This window comes from Pecten maximus, chromosome 9, assembly GCF_902652985.1.
Source record: "Pecten maximus chromosome 9, xPecMax1.1, whole genome shotgun sequence".
Taxonomy (NCBI): domain Eukaryota; kingdom Metazoa; phylum Mollusca; class Bivalvia; order Pectinida; family Pectinidae; genus Pecten; species Pecten maximus.
This window is the reverse complement of record NC_047023.1, coordinates 5909382-5932832: the sequence shown is the minus strand read 5'-3', so window position 1 is coordinate 5932832 and position 23451 is coordinate 5909382. Positions and strand designations below refer to the sequence as shown.

Genomic DNA, 23451 nt, shown 5'->3' with positions numbered 1-23451 from the left:
TATTGACTGATTCCTTCAACGTCGGTTTGAACAACCCTGTGGCTAGGAGGCACTGTTTCAAATGATCTGAGAACGTATCGTTTAATCCTGTGTTTATATAAAAATATTTGTAAAATACTTTGTTGACGTCTGAGGAAAATCGATAGTTAATATTCGTGACAAAATTTTAAAAAATCTGGCAACGACAAGTTTAAATCAATGTTTAAGTAAAATATAAAATTTATTACACACAATCTGCATAGTATTGATTGATAAGAGAGAAAAATAACGATTTATTTAAACAACAATAAAGATGTGAATCACGTTGAAAAAAGAATATATAACGTCCATGGGATTGTACATATGGGTAATAAAACGAAAAGAGATGATGCTGCCGATGAATAACCATTTGTTGACTCTGTTTCTGCTGTTTCTGCAAAACATATAAGAAAACATATGAGAATAGGCATGATTTGTCAACAACTCTATCAGCATTTTAAACAGGCATGTATCTATAGAACAACATGTATCAAACAGATATCAACGTAAACATTACAGATGTCAGTCAGGCGTGATTTCGGTCTGATATATTATTATGGCGATATATTTCGATTGTAACCTTACATAACATATATCACCACTATGGTGTCGTTACAATACCGAGACAGATGTTATAGGAGGCCGTTGAATTATTCACGTCAATTAATCTTATAAATTATATGTTTCTAATGCATTATGTAGTCGAACAATCAAGCAGCTGTTTTGCTCTCCATAATAACATTTCATTATTACCTTTCGTCATGAAAAGACGGCGGTAGGAAACCATAATGGCAATAGAATGTTGATGCATAGTTAAAACCTCCTTGATATACACCAATATGAGAATTGTCTAGATACACACCAGGATTAGAATTTCATAGATATACTTACCGCTAAGTTGGTTGGTACCGGTTGGTTTGAAAAAATTAGGAAATAATCCTTCTAAATCAAGTATTTTTTTTAATACTGTCGTATTTAGTATCCTCATGATCAAGTGAGAGTATGCTTTGTATTGCGGGGACAGAGACCCCAAAACAGAAGTTCTTTCGAACACGTAGCTCTGTAGAAAATAAAATGATGTAGAAAAACTGTTGCTTGTACGAGTTGTTCAAAAAGTTTGAAAAGTTTAAGAAGCATATCATTATTTTCGCACATATTTTTATAACGCCTTAACAAATATATATATATTCAAAAGAAGGTCAGGAAGCTGATCATGTATTTGAAATATATTGAAATAACGCTTTTCTCTATCAGATAAGAGTCTTTCTGTAACGTATGGATGGGTGTCAATAAAGGAGACATTTTCAGATGAGATCTAGCATTGAAAACACGACTGACCAAGATCGTATCAGAGTCTCTTCTATTGTATGACAGATCAGAGATTTCAACATTTTTACAATTGTTTTTATTGGTAGATCAATTTTTTTTTATTTTTATTTTTTCGAGCATAAAATTTATGAGAGACACTTGTTGATAACCTGAACAAATCTCGTTCTATCGTAAGGTCATCTGAACATCTGGACATAACTCCTTACCTGCCACCGCTATATTATATTGATACATACTTCAAACGGGTATACTATCCTTTAAAATACATTTTCAGCGCATGTCTATATAGATATTGCTTTTCTTTTTCTTTTTTCTTTTATTTTTTGTGGTTCTGATAGTGACTAAGTTTACTTCGTCTACAAAATTCCTGTTTTGATTATGTAGACGCGATGTGAAGACAAAATGGAATCATAACTTGTTGCGGATAATCAAAACAAAACCATTTCTCCTATGCGAGTGGGAATTTTTATTACATACAGTAACAGTCTCACCAATACAATAATGCGCAGTGTGTATTAAAACATTTTCCTCTGTATAATTACGGCTGATACCAGTTATGGGGCGAAGGAGACATACTCAGACACATTAATATCCTCAGGGATAGCGCATGTCAGAACATATCATCGGTCCCGTGCAGCACATTAGCAGTATATGCGCTTTAACATTGTATCAGAAAATGGATCGCATGCAGAAGTGAAGCCTCTGGACTTTTAACGAATATTTGTTACAATTTCTATACAACTCCACTTGTCAACGCATAAACCATTTTTGCACATACAGGTCTATATGCATATCCAATTTTCATCATGTCTTTTGTCGGACATTCAACATTCATATTCTAATTTGTATTGTAAATATCTGGACAATGACTCCTGTATGCCCATGGTATTGGAGTATTAAGTATGATCAGAGTAGGAGTTTGTTTATAATACTTGATCAGCTGCACTCACTTGTTAGTATGGAAAGCATTCATTTCACGACTCTATTATCGGTATAGTATTTCATCGTGAAGACCAACTATTATAAACAATAATCCTCAGTCCTGAGTATATAGCAGGACGTGGTATATAATCCTTTAAAACCATGAGATTCTTTGTCATCAACTGATGTTACATGAAAATTTCAATACGGAACTAATATTCGGTTTTTTTATTAAGAATTTAGATTATAGATATAATAATATGGGATAAGAAATGATACTGAAAGTACAATAAAGACTGTATAGCGATTTCAGAAAGACCGGAAAAGAAAGCAGACGTACAGTTTTACAACTATAAACAACAACACATAAGACGTACAGTTTTACAACTCTAAACAACAACACATATGAAACATTCCGAAAGGAAAGGAGCATGATTAACACTTAACATATAATTATCATATGTACTTTGTAAGGCTGTATAATTGATCACTCTCTTTCGTGTTTATGAAATCAAAAGACTATTACAAAATGTTTTATTGCAGGAGTTATCTACATTTCAAGGACATGCAAATATTAGTGTGGCAGGTAGAATTGCTTTACATTTAAGTTCTTCTCCTGGTCCAGGTTGTTCCGTCATTTCTGACAACTCAGCGTAGTATACATTGTATGTACCGTATACATTGTATGTATTGTATTCATTGTATGTGCTATATACATTGTATGTACTGAATATATGATATGTACTGTATACATTGTATGTACTGAATATATTATAGGCACTTTATATACTGTATGTACTGCATACATTATATGTACTTTATATAGTATATGTACTGCATATATTATATGTACTGTATACATTGTATGTACCGTATACATTGTATGTACCGTATACATTGTATGTACCGTATACATTGTATGTACCGTATACATTGTATGTACCGTATACATTGTATGTACTGAATATAGTATAGGTACTTTATATACTGTATGTACTGCATACATTATATGTACTGTATACATTGTATATGCTGTATACATTGTATGTACTGAATATATTATATGTACTGTATATATTATATGTACTGCATACATTGTATGTACCGTATATATTGTATGTATTTAATATATTATATTTACTGTATACATTGTATATGCTGTATACACTGTATGTACTAAATATATTATATGTACTAAATATATTGTATGTACTGTATGCTACCTATTATATTACTAGAACTGTGTACATTATATGTACTGTATATATATCTACTTTATTTTGAGTAAACATTGTATATGCTGTATACATATTTACTGTATTCCTAGTATACAATGTATTTACTGTATACATATCTACTGTATTACAAGATGACATTGTATGTATTGTATCTAAATAGTACGTACTGTATACATATCTACGATATAACTAGTATGCATTGTATGTTATGTATACATATTTACTGTATTACTAGTATACAATGTATTTACTGTATACATATATACTGTATTACAAGATTACATTGTATGTATTGTATATAATTAGTACGTACTGTATACATATCTAATGTATAACTAGTAAACACTGTATTACTGCATACATATCTACTGTATTACTAGTATACATTGTAATATTGTGCACATATCTACTGTATTACTAATATACGTCACATGTACTGTATTACTATAATACATTACATGTACTGTAAAATTGTCTGCTTTATAAATTCATACGTCGGATGTAATGTTTAAATATCTGCTGTATTTCTATATTGTAGTATACATTACATGTTCTGAATAAATATCTGCTTTATAATTAGATTCCTCGTTTGTACTGTATCCATATCTACTGTATGACAAATATACAATGTGTGTGCTGTATACATATCTACTATATTACTAGTATACATTATATGTACTGTATACGTAACTTCTGTATTACAAGTATACGTTGTATTACTAGTATACGTTACATGTTCTGTATAATATATGCTTTATACATGGATACGTACTGTCCTGTATACCTATTTGCTGTATTACCCCGATATATGCTACATTTACTACATAAGTATCTACTGTATTGCTAATATACATACTAACAATCATAATGCATTCTATGAAAGCTTTGAAAGTGCATCCACGACACCACTTCAGGTAATAGACACACAAAAGTACTACAAATTATAAAATCTTAAATTAACAAGCACAAATTATAATACCGCATGTGTGATTACAATATAGATAGTAAAAGTGTTTGGCAACACGGGGTTAAAGTATAGTAGTTATAATGTAAAACGCAAATAAAACGTTTGTAGTGAACCGATAAACACTTAAATATATTTACTTACCGCTTCTTCTAATTATAGATGATTTAGCTGAAACACAGAATTAATGATAGATAAATACTTAAATAAGAGACAATATGAATGTGGAACAAGTCCTAACGATGTAACTAGTCATGTAAATAGTACTGTATCTAGTCATTTAACTAATCATGTAACTAGTACTGTATCTAGTACTGTATCTAGTCATTTAACTAGCCATGTTACTAGTCATGTAACTAGTACTGTATCTAGTCATATCACTAGTCATGTAACTAGTCCTTTAACTAGTCATGCAACTAGTCCTTTAATTAGTCATGTAACTAGTCATGTTACTAGTCCTTTAACTAGTCATGTTACTAGACATGTAACTAGTACTGTATCTAGTCTTGTAAATAGTCATGTAGCTAGTACTGTATCTAGTTCTGTAACTAGTCCTTTAACTAGTCATGTTACTAGTCCTTTAACTAGTCATGTAACTAGTCCTTTAATTAGTTCTGTAACTAGTCCTTTAATTAGTCATGTAACTAGTCATGTTACTAGTCCTTTAACTAGTCATGTAACTAGTCCTTTAACTAGTCATGTTACTAGACATGTAACTAGTACTGTATCTAGTCTTGTAAATAGTCATGTAACTTGTACTGTATCTACTCTTGTAAATAGTCATGTAGCTAGTACTGTATCTAGTTCTGTAACTAGTCCTTTAACTAGTCATGTTACTAGTCCTTTAATTAGTCATGTAACTAGTACTGTAACTAGTACTGTATCTAGTAATTTATCTAATCTTTAATCATATAACTAGTACTGTATCTAGTCAAATAACTAGTTATCTAACTAGAACTGTAAACAGTCCTTTAACTAGTCATGTCACTTGTACTGTATCTAGTCATGTAATTAGTCCTGTATCTAGTAATGTATCTAATCTTTTAACTAGTCATGTAACTAGTCATACAGTTTGTACTGTATCTAATCATTTAAATAGTTATATAACTAGTCCTGTATATAGTTCTTTAACTAGTCAAGTAGCTAGTACTGTATCTAGTCCTGTAACTAGCCATTTAAATAGTCATGTAACTTGTACTGTATTTAGTCTAGGCATGTAACTAGGCATGTAAATAATCATGTAACCAGGCATTCAACTAGTCATTTAACTAGAACTGTAACTACTCCTGTATCTAGTCTTATAACTAGGCATTTAATTAGTCATGTAGCTCATCATGTAGATAGTCATGCAACTAGTCATTTTGCTAGTCATGTAACTAAGTTTGTAACTAGACATGTTGCTAGTCGTGTAGCTAGTCTTGTTAGCAGCTATGTAGCTTGTCGTGGCGGGTTACGAGACCGTAGACTATTTATACATATTCAGCGGTCTGAAGTTAGCAGCGGATTCGTTATTAGGGATTAACATAACGAATCCGTTGCCAGCAGCATATATATATATACCTAAATCACTGCATAATATATTTAAACAAATATCTCAAAGAACATACATTTTCCTGTTTTCGATTTGTCATGATTACCAACTCGATATTAATTAACTGTATATATAGTGTCAATTGGAAAATTATTAATGCGATAAGACCGTTGAATGAGGTCTTACACACATCTTATACCTAAATAACCCGTAAAGATCAACACAAAACAGTCTCGGTATTATCTTTCGACTGGACACATTGTTGTAATATATCATGAGATAAATATCAAAATTTTTTGAACGTATAACTAACCTTCATGCAGATAACTTTGTGATACAAAAAAAATAAAATAAACAAAAATAAACAAATAAACAAATAAATAAAACAAAATGAAACAACAACAACAACAAAACAACAAAAATCAAACAGTGGTTACATTACATGTTTGTTTGCGCCATGAACGGATAGATCATTTATATCGCCTCGACCAAAATTTGAGATGAACCGGTAAACGTTTCTAGTCGTAACCTATTGCCTCATTTTTGTAACTCCCATTATAATTACAATATTTGATGTAACTTCGATCACAATCACCACATTTTATATAACTCCAATTAAAATCACCATCTTTTTAATGTAGCTCAAATTATAGTTACCACATTTTATGTAGCTCAAATTATAGTTACCACATTTTATGTAGCTCAAATTATTGTTACCACATTTTATGTTACTCAAATTATTGTTACCACATTTTATGTAGCTCAAATTATTGTTACCACATTTTATGTAACTCAAATTATTGTTACCACATTTTATGTAGCTCAAATTATTGTTACCACATTTTATGTAGCTCAAATTATAGTTACCACATTTTATGTAACTCCCATTATAACTACTACTTTTTATATAACTCCCATTATAACTACTACTTTTTATATAACTCCCATTATAATTACTACATTTTATATAACTCCCATTATAATTACTACTTTTATATAACTCCCATTATAACTACTACTTTTTATATAACTCCCATTATAATTACTACTTTTTATATAACTCCCATTATAACTACTACTTTTTATATAACTCCCATTATAACTACTACTTTTTATATAACTCCCATTATAACTACCACCATTTATGTAACTCCCATTATAACTACTACGTTTTATATAACTCCCATTATAACTACTACTTTTTATATAACTCCCATTATAACTACTACGTTTTACATAACTCCCATTATAACTACTACGTTTTATATAACTCCCATTATAAATACCACCTTTTATATAACTCCCATTATAAATACCACCATTTATGTAACTCCCATTATAACTACTACGTTTTATATAACTCCCATTATAACTACTACTTTTTATATAACTCCCATTATAACTACTACGTTTTATATAACTCCCATTATAACTACTACGTTTTATATAACTCCCATTATAACTACTACGTTTTATATAACTCCCATTATAACTACTACCTTTTATATAACTCCCATTATAACTACTACGTTTTATATAACTCCCATTATAACTACTACGTTTTATATAACTCCCATTATAACTACTACGTTTTATATAACTCCCATTATAACTACCACCATTTATATAACTCCCATTATAATTACTACTTTTTATATAACTCCCATTAGAACTACCACCTTTTATATAACTCCCATTATAATTACTACTTTTTATATAACTCCCATTATAAATACCACCATTTATGTAACTCCCATTATAAATACCACCTTTTATATAACTCCCATTATAAATACCACCATTTATGTAACTCCCATTATAAATACCACCATTTATGTAACTTCCATTATGATTACTTCTGTGTACAAAAAAGATAAGCTTGCTGATCTTTCTTTTTTTCGTTTTAGCAGGGTGGAGGAGTATGCTCTCATTTTCTTACTTTAACTTGACATACGTTTTGTTTATACAATATGAATCTAAACATGGCATGTTTGGACATTTTCAATAGTCGCAAAAGTAGCATGTATTCATCATAATACCCATGCAAAAACTTAGCACTATGTAAGAGGAAATATATAAAAGAACAAGAAATACATTGTTTTTTAATTACATTTACATCAGCATGCTTCACAAAGTCCTACTTTTGCAATAGTGAACAAAGAGAAGCACAAAAATACATGAATATTCCGTGCACACGAACTATATCATGCAAGGACCAACACGCTGATCACACTTATTTACTCATTGGTATAATTGGTTCCAATGCCAAATGTGGTTAAGCCATCTTAGAATAGTTTAACATAATTCAGGGAATGCTGTACTTTCCATGGTCTCGTGCATTAGAAGTGTGATCGGCGTGGAGAATAACAATAGGGCAATAATCTTTAGCTAGTACTTTCCTTCTCACCGTACTCGAAACATGTGACAAGTGATAGTTCATATTTTATTTCCAAATTAAAATAGCAGCGTGGTTGTACTTTAACCCTTTTACTCAAGATTTATTTTCATTAGTCTCTTGTGGTAATATTAGTTTTTGTGGTAATTAATTGGCCTTCAATCGCGTGATACGCTGTCACATTGATGCTTAAATGAAGACCACCCTATGCTAGCATCGTGATTAAAGCCTACTGTTACATGGGGACTAGCGGGATACAGGGTCACAAGTGAGAACAATATCAAGTGGGAGATGAAATACAGGATATTTTACCACCGGGTGGTTGGGTAGGATCTATCAGCTCCCCGTGCTTGTCGGGCTCTGTAACGATTGGGCATTACAAAATCAAATCTCACCAATCAAAAGCCAAAAGATAGAATACATTATTATCACATTTACAAATATCAAAAACGTCCAAAACTAGTTTTCAAAACTTTTGAAAATAGTTGCAGTACATATCAAAACACTGTTAATGTTTTCTTAATGAAAATTACGAAAAGTAGTAAGCTTAGAATTAAAAACTATTGAAAATCATCGAAATTTTACCTTAAAGCTTAAAAACCAAACCTTGAAACACAACCTTTGCAGTATTAATAAAAAATAAATAAAACATTGTAGAAGCCATTATCAGGATATTTTACACTCAATTACATTAACGATAAATGTTTTTTTTAAAATGGGGTGAATCAAGAAAACAATTTATTCACGAATAAATTACTAATATGTCCCCATGTTTATAATAAAGAAAATAGCTCAAACATGTTTGATCATATTTGAAACAAAACAAAACATTTGTAAACATGTTCACGATGATATTGTTGCTATCAACCTTTAGTCATACCATGCAAATCACACAAACATGAAAATAAAAATATTACAGCATTGGTCAAAAAGAAATAGGACATAACACAACAACGATGAAAGGTATATCTGAAAAGAAATGAAGATGGAGTAGAGCACTCGAAATCTCTGTAGTTAGGTATCCATTAATTTTCACACATAGTTTATTTTGTATAACGGTAAAATAAGGCGTGATGAAATCCCTAGGACAATTGATAATTCGTTTGGTTGAATATTATCAACATAAAGAACGAAACCTCTTGAATGGTATTACTGAGTAGCTTATGATGCAGTACGTGTCCATGCAGACATACCACGATAAATTTCCTTCTGGTAGTAATTATATATTTTATATTTTGTTATGCACATACAGCACACGTACTGTTTTTTTTTTTTTTTTTTGTGGTTGGAAGAAAAACGCTTAATGTATGGTTAGTGTCTCGCTATAGAATTTTTGCCTTATGTAAACAAAGTTCTGCAGCGAAACGAAATTACACGGGGCTCGGTGTTTCCTTCATAACCGAGAAATTTGGCTATAATCTAATATAGAATGCTTCACCACCAGAGCTAGACCAGAACATCAACAGTCTTCCTACCCTCCCTGTAAACATTCTAATTGAATAACACTACACATGGAGACAAACAATTCGTCTTCTTTATTTTTATTTAACCAATTAAGCAGAATGTCCCCACTATGCTAGGAAAACAATGGCTACAAAGGCATGTTTACAATTCCCCAACTTGAACCTATGATCTTGACCAACTGTTCTAAATTCATTTATATGCCCTTGCTGGTGCCTTGTCTGTTTCCGTTTGTTACGGAACTTATCAAAGGTAGTAATTTACGCCCGCGTTGCAAAGAAAAAAGATAATGTTTATTTTCCTCGGGGTAAATAGTGGTATATGAGGATCCCACCTGTCTGATACAATACAGTCATTCATACGGTTCAAGACACATCTTAGTGGCTACCATGGCGGTACCGGTATTGCATTGTACTAGTCATACCCATACACCTCATTGTGCACGTGCATGCATGCGTACACGCTGAAGATTATAGTGAGATACTGTTTGAATATAGTTATTTATCCTTCGTCATATTATACCGCATGTCCATTAGTTCAAGCTTGTAATCACTATTGGTAGCATTTGCACTCCTAGCTAACAATTTGATTTTGTAATAATTACTACGACTATAGTACAATATCGTTATATGAATTCGACTGACTGTAAGTTGATGTTTCATAACATACAAAGCCCCGACGTAAACTGAAATACATTTATCTATTGTCTGGCACTTCATTTACAGTCACTTATGCAGCGGTTCAGTCCCCTAAAGATTGCGTCACTTCATCTACATTGCCATCAAATCCTACATGCAAAGCAAGTTTTCCAGCATAACCGAACCGATATACAAATATAGACCTCCATGCATCTACTTCTACCACAAGAGTTACATCCCTTTGAAAACGACATACTCACCACTAAGGACGTTGACAAGTGTACTTGTAATATGGAGGTCGGATGTTCTACACACGTATTTCCCGGCATCCTCCAGTTTCACATTATTGACAGTTAACACACTATATATAAGTTTATCTATTAACGACACAAATTTCGTTATACTGATATGTTGGTCATAATCATTTTGTAAAATTTCGTGTCCATCTTTAAACCAGTCTAAATCGTCGTTAGGGAAATCGTCTGTTGTAGCATTACACATGAGGTAGATTTTGTTGCCTATCTCTACGTACTGGGATCCGGTGATTAAAATTTCTGAAACGATACACAAAATGACTGATAGTCCAATTGAAATGCCGATGTAATGTAATTATTTGTTATGTACAGCCAATAACGTAAACACACATATAAACACACACCACACCACGATGATTCGAATCATCACGTTTCTCTATTGATTCGTATGAAAGAATGTTGAAACTATATGTTTTTCGAAGGATTGCTAAAATACACACTAGTACTAAACACCAGTAGTTATGTCGAATAATGATTACAAAACTTCATAACGTTTTGACCGTAGTTTGGTGATGTAATCTGCGTTAAAATCTAACAATTTTATATTATCAAATCTACTGTCGTGGCAAGCTTGTGTTCGTAAGATAATACGATATGTGGTATATACAAAATGTATATGGGAAAGATTTGAGGCTCCATCGGTATGATAATTCGGTTGCACAGAAGTAGGTTATTCATCACATGTTTGCAACTTTGATATTCCTATATATATCAACTCTTGAAGGTTCTAGACAATTCTGGATACGCTTTCAAAAAGCAATTTCATGACACACAAGGGAATCTAAGAATCATGAGAAATGGGGTAGATGTCTGGAGCAGTGTTGTGCCATCTTATTACTGAAACTCCATTAGTCTGGAGGAAAAAGGCTCTGATTAGAATAGGAAACATGATATGGTCTAACCAGTGTCATGTTCAATCCAGATGTCGATGTAATAGTCATAATGTATCAGGTCACTCCATGCACATCGTCGAGCAGTGGATACAGCCATCCCCAGAACGTAATGACGTAACAGATTTGAGACAAGGAGAGCAATATATCGAGCGTCACACACCAAAAGTCAAATGAATCCCATATCCAAGTGATCCGACACATATAAAGCGAATCTTCCAATATTGTTCGTCATAAAACCTGAATACACTGTCAAATCGATAACTTGATATTGTATTTGCTGATTTCGTTATTACTTATCATTTACAAATCGGTACTAATTATCTGTACCGGAGATAAAAATACTATACAATAGTATACACATAATGGTTTTTGTCTCCTTAATCCAATTTATTGTGAAACAATGTCCCTTAGACATAATGCTTGACAGAAAAGATGAAAAATAACAGTCGATGTTTTCATATTACCTGTATATCTCTCGCATTACCCGTGTATATCTCTCGCATTACCCGTGTGTATCTCTCACATTACTCGTCTGTATCTTTCATATTACCCGTGTATATCTTTCATATTACCCGTCTGTATCTCTCACATTACCCGTGTATATCTTTCACATTACCCGTGTGTACCTTTCACATTACTCGTGTATATCTCTCACATTACCCGTGTATATCTCTCACATTACTCGTGTATATCTCTCACATTACCCGTGCATATTTCACATTACCCGTGTATATCTCTCACATTACCCGTGCATATTTCACATTACTCGTGTATATCTCTCACATTACCCGTCTGTATCTTTCATCTTACCCGTGTATATCTCTCACATTACCCGTGTATATCTCTCACATTACCTGTGTATATCTTTCACATTACCCGTGTATATCTTTCACATTACTCGTGTATATTTCACATTACTCGTGTATATCTTTCATATTACCCGTCTGTATCTTTCATCTTACCCGTGTATATCTCTCACATTACCCGTGTATATCTCTCACATTACCTGTGTATATCTTTCATATTACCCGTGTAAATCTTTCACATTACCCGTGTGTATCTTTCACATTACCCGTGTATATTACACATTACCCGTGTATATTTCAAATTACCCGTGTATATTTCAAATTACCCGTGTATATTTCACATTACCCGTGTATATATTTCACATTACCCGTGTATATCTTTCACATTACTCGTGTATATCTTTCACATTACCCGTGTATATATTTCACATTACCCGTCTGTATCTTTCATATTACCCGTGTATATCTCTCACATTACCCGTGTATATCTTTCACATTACTCGTGTATATATTTCATATTACCCGTCTGTATCTTTCATATTACCCGTGCGTATCTCTCACATTACCCGTGTATATCTTTCACATTACCCGTGTATATCTTTCACATTACTCGTGTATATCTTTCACATTACTCGTGTATATCTTTCATATTACCCGTCTGTATCTTTCATATTACCCGTGTATATCTCTCACATTACCCGTGTATATCTTTCACATTACTCGTGTATATATTTCATATTACCCGTCTGTATCTTTCATCTTACCCGTGTATATCTCTCACATTACCCGTGTATATCTTTCACATTACCCGTGTATATCTTTCATATTACCCGTCTGTATCTTTCACATTACCCGTGTATATCTTTCATATTACCCCGTGCATATCTCTCACATTACCTGTGTATATTTCGAATTACCCGTGTATATTTCACATAACCTGTGTATATTTCACATTACCCGTGTATATTTCACATAACCTATGTATCTTTCACATTACCCGTGTATATCTTTCATATTACCCGTCTGTATCTTTCATATTACCCGTGTATATTTCATATTACCCGTGTGTATTTCATATTACCCGTGTATATTTCATATTACCCGTGTATATTTCATATTACCCGTGTATATTTTACATAACCTGTGTATATTTCACATTACCCGTGTATATTTCACATAACCTCTGTATATTTCACATAACCTATGTATATTTCACATTACCCGTCTGTATATTTCACATTACTCGTGTATATCTCTCACATTACCCGTCTGTATATTTCACATTACCCGTGTGTATCTTTCACATTACCCGTGTATATTTCACATTACCCGTCTGTATATTTCACATTACTTGTGTATATCTTTTATATTACCCGTCTGTATCTTTCATCTTACCCGTGTATATCTTTCATATTACCCGTCTGTATCTTTCATCTTACCCGTGTATATCTTTCATATTACCCGTCTGTATCTTTCATCTTACCCGTGTATATCTCTCACATTACTCGTGTATATCTTTCATATTACCCGTGTATATCTTTCACATTACCCGTCTGTATATTTCACATTACCCGTGTATATCTTTCATATTACCCGTCTGTATCTTTCATCTTACCCGTGTATATCTCTCACATTACCCGTCTGTATATTTCATATTACCCGTGTATATCTTTCACATTACCCGTCTGTATATTTCACATTACCTCTGTATATTTCACATTACCCGTGTGTATATTTCACATTACCCGTCTGTATATTTCACATTACCCGTGTATATTTTACATAACCTGTGTATCTTTCACATTACCCGTGTATATCTTTCATATTACCCGTCTGTATCTTTCATATTACCCGTGCGTATCTTTCATATTACCCGTGTATATCTTTCACATTACCCGTGTATATCTTTCACATTACTCGTGTATATCTTTCATATTACCCGTGCGTATCTTTCACATTACCCGTGTATCTTTCACATTACCCGTGTATCTTTCACCGGCATTTACAGTCAGATTTACACTATACCATCTGTTCACTTTCCCAAAGAAAATGTTTATGTGATGATATCCCGTCTGAATGTAAAATACACGTCAGTTTCCAGCAAACTTTTATAGCGAGGAACCTAATTAAAGGAAAGCTTGCACGGAAGAGACTTAAGCCTATAACGTCACCTAGCAGACAATGCGGGAATTACCCGTGAGTGATTTTTATCATCAATGGACGACACTGATTTTAACTTGTTTTTACAAAAAAAAAAAAAATGTTTTTATTCTGTGCTGGTGCATATGTAATTTACGAGTTATATTTATGATGTGCTCTGAGTGTAAGTCGGGATGGGGCCTGTAGTGTCATTAAATCAGTTGGGCATAACTCAAGTTTCCTTCCAAAAACAACCTTTAAGGCAAGATCGGTCACAAAGCAGTACCAATAAGGCCATTACTGTCAATAACCAGTACTACCTCTGATGTAGATCGATAGCAAAAAAGTAATGATGTTTTTGGCATCAGTCGTCAAATTAGTTTGAAGTTAAATATCTTTTTTCTAATATAAACCATCATTCTTAAGACAAGTTGTATGTATTAATGATTAAAACTGTACTACACAGTTTTACTGTCGCTTGTAACCTTGCGGTTTGTTACAGTAAATATTAACCTGTTCCTAATGACTAGAGTATGCATACGTTGACGGTTACAGAATTAACATTTCAAACCTGTGACAAACTTTTACTGTCGTTCAGCTATAATTGATATTGCAAGTAGGACTGGCTTTGTCTGTGTCAGTATGTCTGGTAGTAATGGCAATGCCATCATTTATAACATTTCTAATGGTGAAATACCGAAAATTATTTATTTTATAAAAGTGATATTATTCATCAAGTATCATTTTTTTTCTGATATTTTTCACTAGTGAAAAAAAAATCACGTTGTCTAATTTGTCAAATCAAAACACTGCTTACTAACGAAAATGGGAAGATTAAAATCTAAACCAAATATTTTGCTATACAAATGTAATAAACAGAACATCGAGCAGTTTCCACAGTAATACCAAGAATATTTCACTCGTGCTGCTAATAGTTTGATATTTTGGTACATTGTAATACTGAAAACACTGTCAGATATTCTTTTTGTATGACATTTCAGTGTGATGACAAACAACTATCGCTTTAGTCCAATGATCGTTGACGTTTCTGTTTATCAACTGCTATGTTGGGAAGGAAGAGCACAGAGTCTACGATCTCACTAACGCTAGGCACGTTAGGACGTCCGTATGCGAATTCTAGACTCTACCAACGAGATTAGGTGATTCATACACTCAATGCACTTCGTTTTAATATAGGAATGTGCACTTAGCAAAAAGGAAGGACTAAAACTTAACTCGATCGATCTGCAGGACAGGCGACATAATTAAAGGCAATCACCCGCCGTATGAGTTCCTAGTGACCACTCCTTAACGTCGGTAAGGAATATATCCTGAGTGTGAAGACCATATACAATTCTGCAAATGGGTCGCTCCGATGGTCGACTAACCAAAAACCAAGAACCCAAGGTCAGCACACTCCCTACCACCCCGACCCACGCATCGAAATAGGGACAAACAATAGCTGATCAATCCATAGGACTGTGAAGCCCGGTAAACACGAAGGCACGTTTGTGGGAAGGCATGGACACGTTAATGTTCCTTGGGAGCACCTACTGGCAAAGCTTCTTCTGCCAATCCAGGGTTTCTGTATAGAAACCTGCCCAGCATGAGAGAGTTAGTGTAGCTTTGACAACCGAGTATAGGCACACCTATACCTAGCCTGGTGGTCGGAGAACATGTATTTTTCTTCCCTTTGCCGTTGACAAATGACGCCAAAATGGGAAAGGGGATGGGGATTGGACATTTGCGATGTCAAAAAGGAATATAGCGATCTGAAGAAGGCTGTGTGTGTGTGTGTGTGTGAAGGTGTGAGGGTGGGGTGTATCTTGCTCTAAGCTAGCATCATAAGGGCTTCAATTTCGGTCACGATGTCTGGTAGCGTACCTCCCGTTCGCTGAACTCTACTGACGCTTCCAATCATACCAATGCATGTAGACTACGCCGATTGGAGTTACGCACAGCCGAACAGCAGCTGTTAACTGTCAACTGTCAACTGAAGTGTTAATATTGCTCAGGGATGTCAGCTGGTCACGTACAATCGCTACAGATGAGGACGCCAAAGACGGAACGAAGCCCTCAATATAAGTATTTGTAGTATTTTATCACTTTATTGCAAGGCAAACTAATATACTATTTTGGATTCCGTATTTTCTGATTCTGCATCCACTAAGACTTCCTACCATATTTATACAATGGAATAACCTGACAATGCCAGAGCTGTTCTAATACTGTCTGTCTTTCTTACATACTAAAGAGTACTTCTTAATATCATCAGTATCACCAAATGTTTGTGTGCGAAAACTTGTCACCATATTCAAATTTTCAATTCAGTAAATGCAATCAGTTACAAAAGTGATTTCAAATCATATTGCTCCTGATATTTAAATTCTTAAGTGATTTTACCCTTTGTATAGACGGTAAGAATGAGCCTGCAGCGATTCCTGTCTACTTTGGCGTACATGTTGATCTAGGTGTTGTCCCTTATGCGAATTAAGACAATGTAAATACTGTAAAACACTGTTTTCCGTATTACGAATATACAGGTACTAATGTTCAATGTAGTTCTGTAGCCCATTGATTAAATATGCATACTAGTATACATTCGCTTATAAACATGAAGATGTAATTTAGAAATACTATCTTGAATAACAACCCAGACCATCAACGATTTACCAAGCCAACATAAAAAACAATATCCTCCTAATACAGCGTAGGCAAGACACCCGTTCGCTCTCAAATGTTTTGTTAAGTCAATTCAATGGCTTCTGTTCCTTACACACTCAGAAGGATACACCAGCTAGTTATTACATCAATACAATTGCATTATATTTTGTATTTTGTGTATCCTGTAAACAAACTGATAACAAGATTACATTTAAACTACAAATGGATGTTTTGATTGCTCACATGTATTCGGGGATGTTTAAGTAAGATTTCTGTCGGAGTGGTCAATAGACATATCATACATATCCACAGACTGTTCAAGAGAACGATGTTGAGTTTTAACAGGCAAAGTGAATTAATCTTTGGCCCCTACCACATTAGCAGACGGCTACATAAACCTTGTAATTGCTGCTCGAGACAGAACCGATAAGACCCGATGATAACCACCCTTGTCCATTACCAGTGTGATGTCTCTCCGATTCACTAACACTACTTAACAACCATTTCTTGAGGTTGTTAGACAATTCTCCCTGTCCACTCTTGAAGGAGGTTGTTTTGTCATCATCTGTTTGATGAATTTTAGCATAATGAGAAAAACACTTACCAAAATATGCTTTTCAATATTCAAACATTTTGCAACAATGCATAGCACTTCCTCAAAAACGAGTGAATACTGCTCACCGATACCTATTCGACACGCAACTTGTGTAACATTCTCCATATCATAATTGTATGCTTTTATAAGATGACTGAAAAAAAATCTTAATAATATTTGAAAATGACCATATAAAGGACTTCATACTACTTTTTTCCTATTTTGGTCTACCGTATGAATCCGCCACCCTATAATGTCAAGTGTCACGAGGCCATCAAGCACTATCAATTTAACATACTAACCAGCCCACACTTTAGGACATACTAACCAGCCCACACTTTAGGACATACTAACCAGACCACAATTTAGGACAAACTAGCAACTCACACTTTAGGACGTACTAACAACCCACACTTTTGGACATACTAACAAGCCCACAATGTAGGACATACTAACCAGCCCACACTTGATAACATACTAACAACGAACACTTTAGGACATACTAACCAGCCCACACTTTTGGACATACTAACAAGCCCACAATGTAGGACATACTAACCAGACCACACTTAAGGACATACTAATCAGCCCACACTTTAGGACATACTAACCAGCCCACAATTTAGGACATATTAACCAGCTCACACTTTAAGACATACTAACCAACCCACACTTTAGGACATACTTAACAGCTAACACTTAAGGTCATACTAACCAAACTACACTTTAGGACATACTAACCAGCTCACACTTTAGGACATACTAACCAGCCCACAATTTAGGACATATTAACCAGCTCACACTTTAAGACATACTAACCAACCCACACTTGAGGACATACTTAACAGCCAACACTTAAGGTCATACTAACCAGCCCACAATGTAGGACATACTAACCAGCCCACAATGTAGGACATACTTACCAGCCCACACTTTAGGACATACTAACCAGCCCACACTTTAGGACATACTAACCAGCCCACAATTAAGGACATACTAATCAGCCCATACTTTAGGACATACTTACCAGCCCACACTTTAGGACATACTTACCAGCCCATACTTTAGGACATACTAACCAGCCCACACTTTAGGACATACTAACCAGCCCACACTTTAAGACATACTAACCAGCCCACAATTTAGGACATACTAACCAGCCCATACTTTAGGACATACTAACCAGCCCACACTTTAGGACATACTAACCAGCCCACACTTTAGGACATACTAACCAGCCCACACTTTAGGATATACTAACCAGCCCACAATTTAGGACATACTAACCAGCCCACAATTTAGGACATACTAACCAGCCCACACTTTAGGACATACTAACCAGCCCACAATTTAGGACATACTAACCAGCCCACACTTTAGGACATACTAACCAGCCCACACTTTAGGACATACTAACCAGCCCACAATTTAGGACATACTAACCAGCCCACACTTTAGGACATACTAACCAGCCCACAATTTAGGACATACTAACCAGCCCACACTTTAGGACATACTAACCAGCCCATACTTTAGGACATACTAACCAACCCCACATTTAGGACATACTACCAAGCCCACACGTAAGGACATACATACCAGCCCACACTTTAGGACATACATACCAGTCAACACTTAGGACATACTAACCAGACTACACTTTAGGACATACTAACCAGCCCACAATTTAGGACATACTAACCAGCCCACACTTAAGGACATACTTACCAGCCCACACTTTAGGACATACTAACCAGCCAACACTTTAGGACATACTAACCAGCCCACACTTTAGGACATACTAACCAACCAACACTTTAGGACATACTAACCAGCCCACACTTTAGGACATATTTACCAGCCCACACTTAAGGACATACTAACCAGCCCACACTTTAGGTCATACTAACCGCCCCACACTTTAGGACATACTAACCAACCCACACTTTTGGACATACTAACCGCCCCACACTTTAGGACATACTAACCAGCCCACACTTTAGGATATACTAACCAGCCCACACTTTAGGACATACTCACCAACCCACACTTTTGGATATACTAACCAACCCAAACTTTAGGACATACTAACCAGCCCACACTTTAGGACATACTAACCAGCCCACACTTTAGGATATACTAACCAGCCCACACTTTAGGACATACTAACCAGCCCACATTTTAAGACATACTTACCAGCCCACACTTTAGGACATACTAACCAGCCCACAATTTAGGATATACTAACCTGCCCTAACTTTAGGACATACTAACCAGCCCACAATTTAGGACATACTAACAAGCCCATACTTTAGGAAATACTAACCAGCCTACACTTTAGGATATACTAACAAGCCCACACTTTAGGACATACTAACCAGCCCACAATTTAGGACATACTAACCAGCCCACACTTTAGGACATACTAACCAGCCCACACTTTAGGATATACTAACAAGCCCACACTTTAGGACATATTAACCAGCCCACAATTTAGGACATACTAACCAGTCCACTTAAGCCGTCGCAGCATTATTTTTATCTCTAACAGGAAATCATTAAATACATTTTTTAAAGATTACGTATTTAGCAAAACAAAGAGCACCCGTGTGTATATCGATTTTCCGCAAACAATTTCCTAATCAGAAAGTCTTGTTAAATATAGGTGTTTGTAACTTTTCATGTTTTCACAATTAACAACGTAAAACTTGGATGATTCGTCGATATGAGGGTACTAACGAATCTGAGTAGTTATTGTCTAGTCTATTCAAGAGATGTATACTTTTGCGCGGTTTTACCATACATACCGTTTTGCCATACATATCGTTCAATTAAACTAAAAACGTTTTACCACATCAGATAAATAGCAATAAAAGGTCTGCTTACATATTTGCTGTTAAAAAGAATTAAAACATAAATATGTTTTATAAAGATTAACAGGATAGTTATCAGTTAAAACTTGGAACACGTCAATCGTCACTGGAGCTTTGGGAGAAATTTCAGATATATAGGCAGACAAAAACGGTGAGCGGTACCAGACACATTACTGATGACTCGACTATGGAGTTGCTTCCCCTGAGACCATCCTGTTTTAAATGAGGTATGGCTCCCAGTAGACTACTGGATTTCCGCAACAACATTAAATCATTGTCCCCTTAGCCGACAACATTAGCCAACAATCCAGCACGTCCTTCACAACACGTTACACAAGTTTACGTCTCTCATTGTTTATGTAGTAAACATTAATATTCCTTAATTTTCGTCTTTAGAATTTATTTCTGTTAAAGCATCAATTCTACCTTCATGATATCACACATATTCCGGTGTTAATTTATAAAAAAAAAATGGATTATATTTGAACATAAAGATAATTAAGGAATCGAATGTATGTTAGTGATAAGACGGGTTAAGCTGTATCATCAAAATGAGGTAAACAGGTTCATGTACGCCTGGTAAACATCGAACTTCCAACTAAATTTACATATATAGTTCCTGTTCGAGCTATCTATTGTGTCGATTAGTACAGGCACAATTGTGAGGATTTCTGGTTGTTGGGACCTTTGTTCTTTCCTCGATCGATTAATATTTTCAATATTTTGTGTACTCGGCGATATGACTACCATATTAATTTGATAAGGACTGTACAAAAGACACATACCCTTTTCAGTATGTATTGAGGCTAACCCTATCAGAGATAGTACAATTGGCTACATATATCGTCCTTTTATGACTCATCATAAGCAATGCTAGGAGCCACATTATCCAGAAGAAAAAGGCAATCAATAAAAATTGGTAAAATTTTGATATCAGCTAATTTCAAAATAACACAAAATACATGTGGGTTTATCCGGAGCCACTTCTAGAAATATCAGTTAAGGATAGGTGTGGAATGCGAAAACAATCAAATATACAGCATTTGGGCTTGTAGCTGAGTAAAGAGACTCGGGATGCGCCTATCCAGAAGCTTCCTATAAGGCTTTAACCGAAATATTATAGCAGAGCATGTACGATATGATAAATAGGTTAATGGATTTCATATTGAAGCAATGTTCACGCAGCAAGTGGACCTTCAGTGACCTCTAAGTTGCATATAGAAGTAAATAAATACAACGCTCCTTTAAATGCAAAAGCAAATCAATACAATGGCGAACACATTACAAGGGAAACATAATATAAATTACAGTGTGGCGTGTGTCTGGTCACTGGAAATTAATATCACAATAGCAACATATTTGCTGTACCTGATATCTTCACAAAAATGTAGCAGTAGGATATGATATACGAAATATTATAATAGACCTTCTAGATCAATATTACCTTCAGTCTGAAAGCGTCGAAACTGTTCGCTTTACGATTTGATATTTTAGCCATAGAATTGTCTAAAATATCAGGCAGCAAAATGCATGCTGAAAGAGGGTTCTTAAAAGTAACTGAAAGTTTGAACCTACTTCAAAGATCAATAATAATGAAAACAAGGATGGAATACAATTTGGTATTATAATGGTTTTCCTTTACAATTTGAAAACATGGGTTTACGGACAACATGGTTACTCACTTGGTTTAGGTGTCGGCTTTGGACTTGTAGCTGGCGGCTCTGAAAAGACATACAATTAACACGGACGTAAAATATTTATAAATGATATTATTACTGGGACGTAAAATAGTCGTGGATGTTATTATTGGTTAGATGTAAAATAGTCGCGGATGTTATTATTGGTTAGATGTAAAATAGTCGTGGATGTTATTATTGGGACGTAAAATAGTCGTGGATGTTATTATTGGTTAGATGTAAAATAGTCGCGGATATTATTATTACTGGGACGTAAAATAGTCGTGGATGTTAGTATTTCTGGGACGTAAAATAGTCGTGGATGTTAGTATTTCTGGGACGTAAAATAGTCGTGGATGTTATTATTGGTTAGATGTAAAATAGTCGTGGATGTTATTATTGGTTAGATGTAAAATAGTCGTGGATGTTATTATTGGGATGTAAAATAGTCGTGGATGTTATTATTGCTTGGTGACCATTATCATACTTGTATAAATGTTGTGTAAGCGTTTAATCAGTCACGCTATTTCACATTTGGTTAGAATTTTAAAAGCGTTTTTTTTATCATATCATTTGTTTGATTGTTGCAATTGCAATATATAGTATTGACGGGTTCTCAATTTTAGGTCTGTCGATATATCTCTTCCCTTGGACTCTGAAGAACATTGTTAATTGTCATACAAATGCAATAGCTGTGTTGTCATGTAATTCGACCGCACCCGAATACCCAATTAAAACACCCTGCAATGACTTGAGACATAAACGGTCTTAATGTATTTGATCTCTTTTTAACTTTAACAGAGAACTGAGATTGGTCATAAACTTAGGCGGGTGTGATAGTGAGAGTAACTACAAAGACATACATGTCGGCCTCGCGTGTAAAGTACCGATATATCTACTAAGGATAATAATGAAAGGAAATAAAAATGTCCCCATGTCCCCTAACTGAATTAGGTATTGGTAACACTGATACAACAAATAAGAAGCCAAAAGACG

The 23451-nt window shown here is 34.5% G+C and overlaps 1 protein-coding gene across 2 annotated transcripts in view; it reads right to left on the bottom strand.

Moving 5' to 3' along the window:
• Window positions 1-201: 201 nt before the first annotated feature.
• The window catches only part of LOC117334987 (lachesin-like), a 174734-nt gene continuing 151484 nt past the window's right edge, over window positions 202-23451 (bottom strand). Inside the window, exons 4-8 of one of the 2 annotated variants that reach the window (XM_033894870.1) lie at window positions 22462-22500; window positions 10756-11049; window positions 8709-8756; window positions 4615-4641; window positions 202-412 (exon numbers count right to left, since the gene is read on the bottom strand). In XM_033894870.1, coding sequence (XP_033750761.1) covers window positions 300-412; window positions 4615-4641; window positions 8709-8756; window positions 10756-11049; window positions 22462-22500 — 521 coding nt within the window. In that variant the 3' untranslated portion in view covers window positions 202-299. The remainder of the gene's footprint in view (window positions 413-4614; window positions 4642-8708; window positions 8757-10755; window positions 11050-22461; window positions 22501-23451) is intronic. The other variant, XM_033894871.1, reaches the window with a different exon arrangement.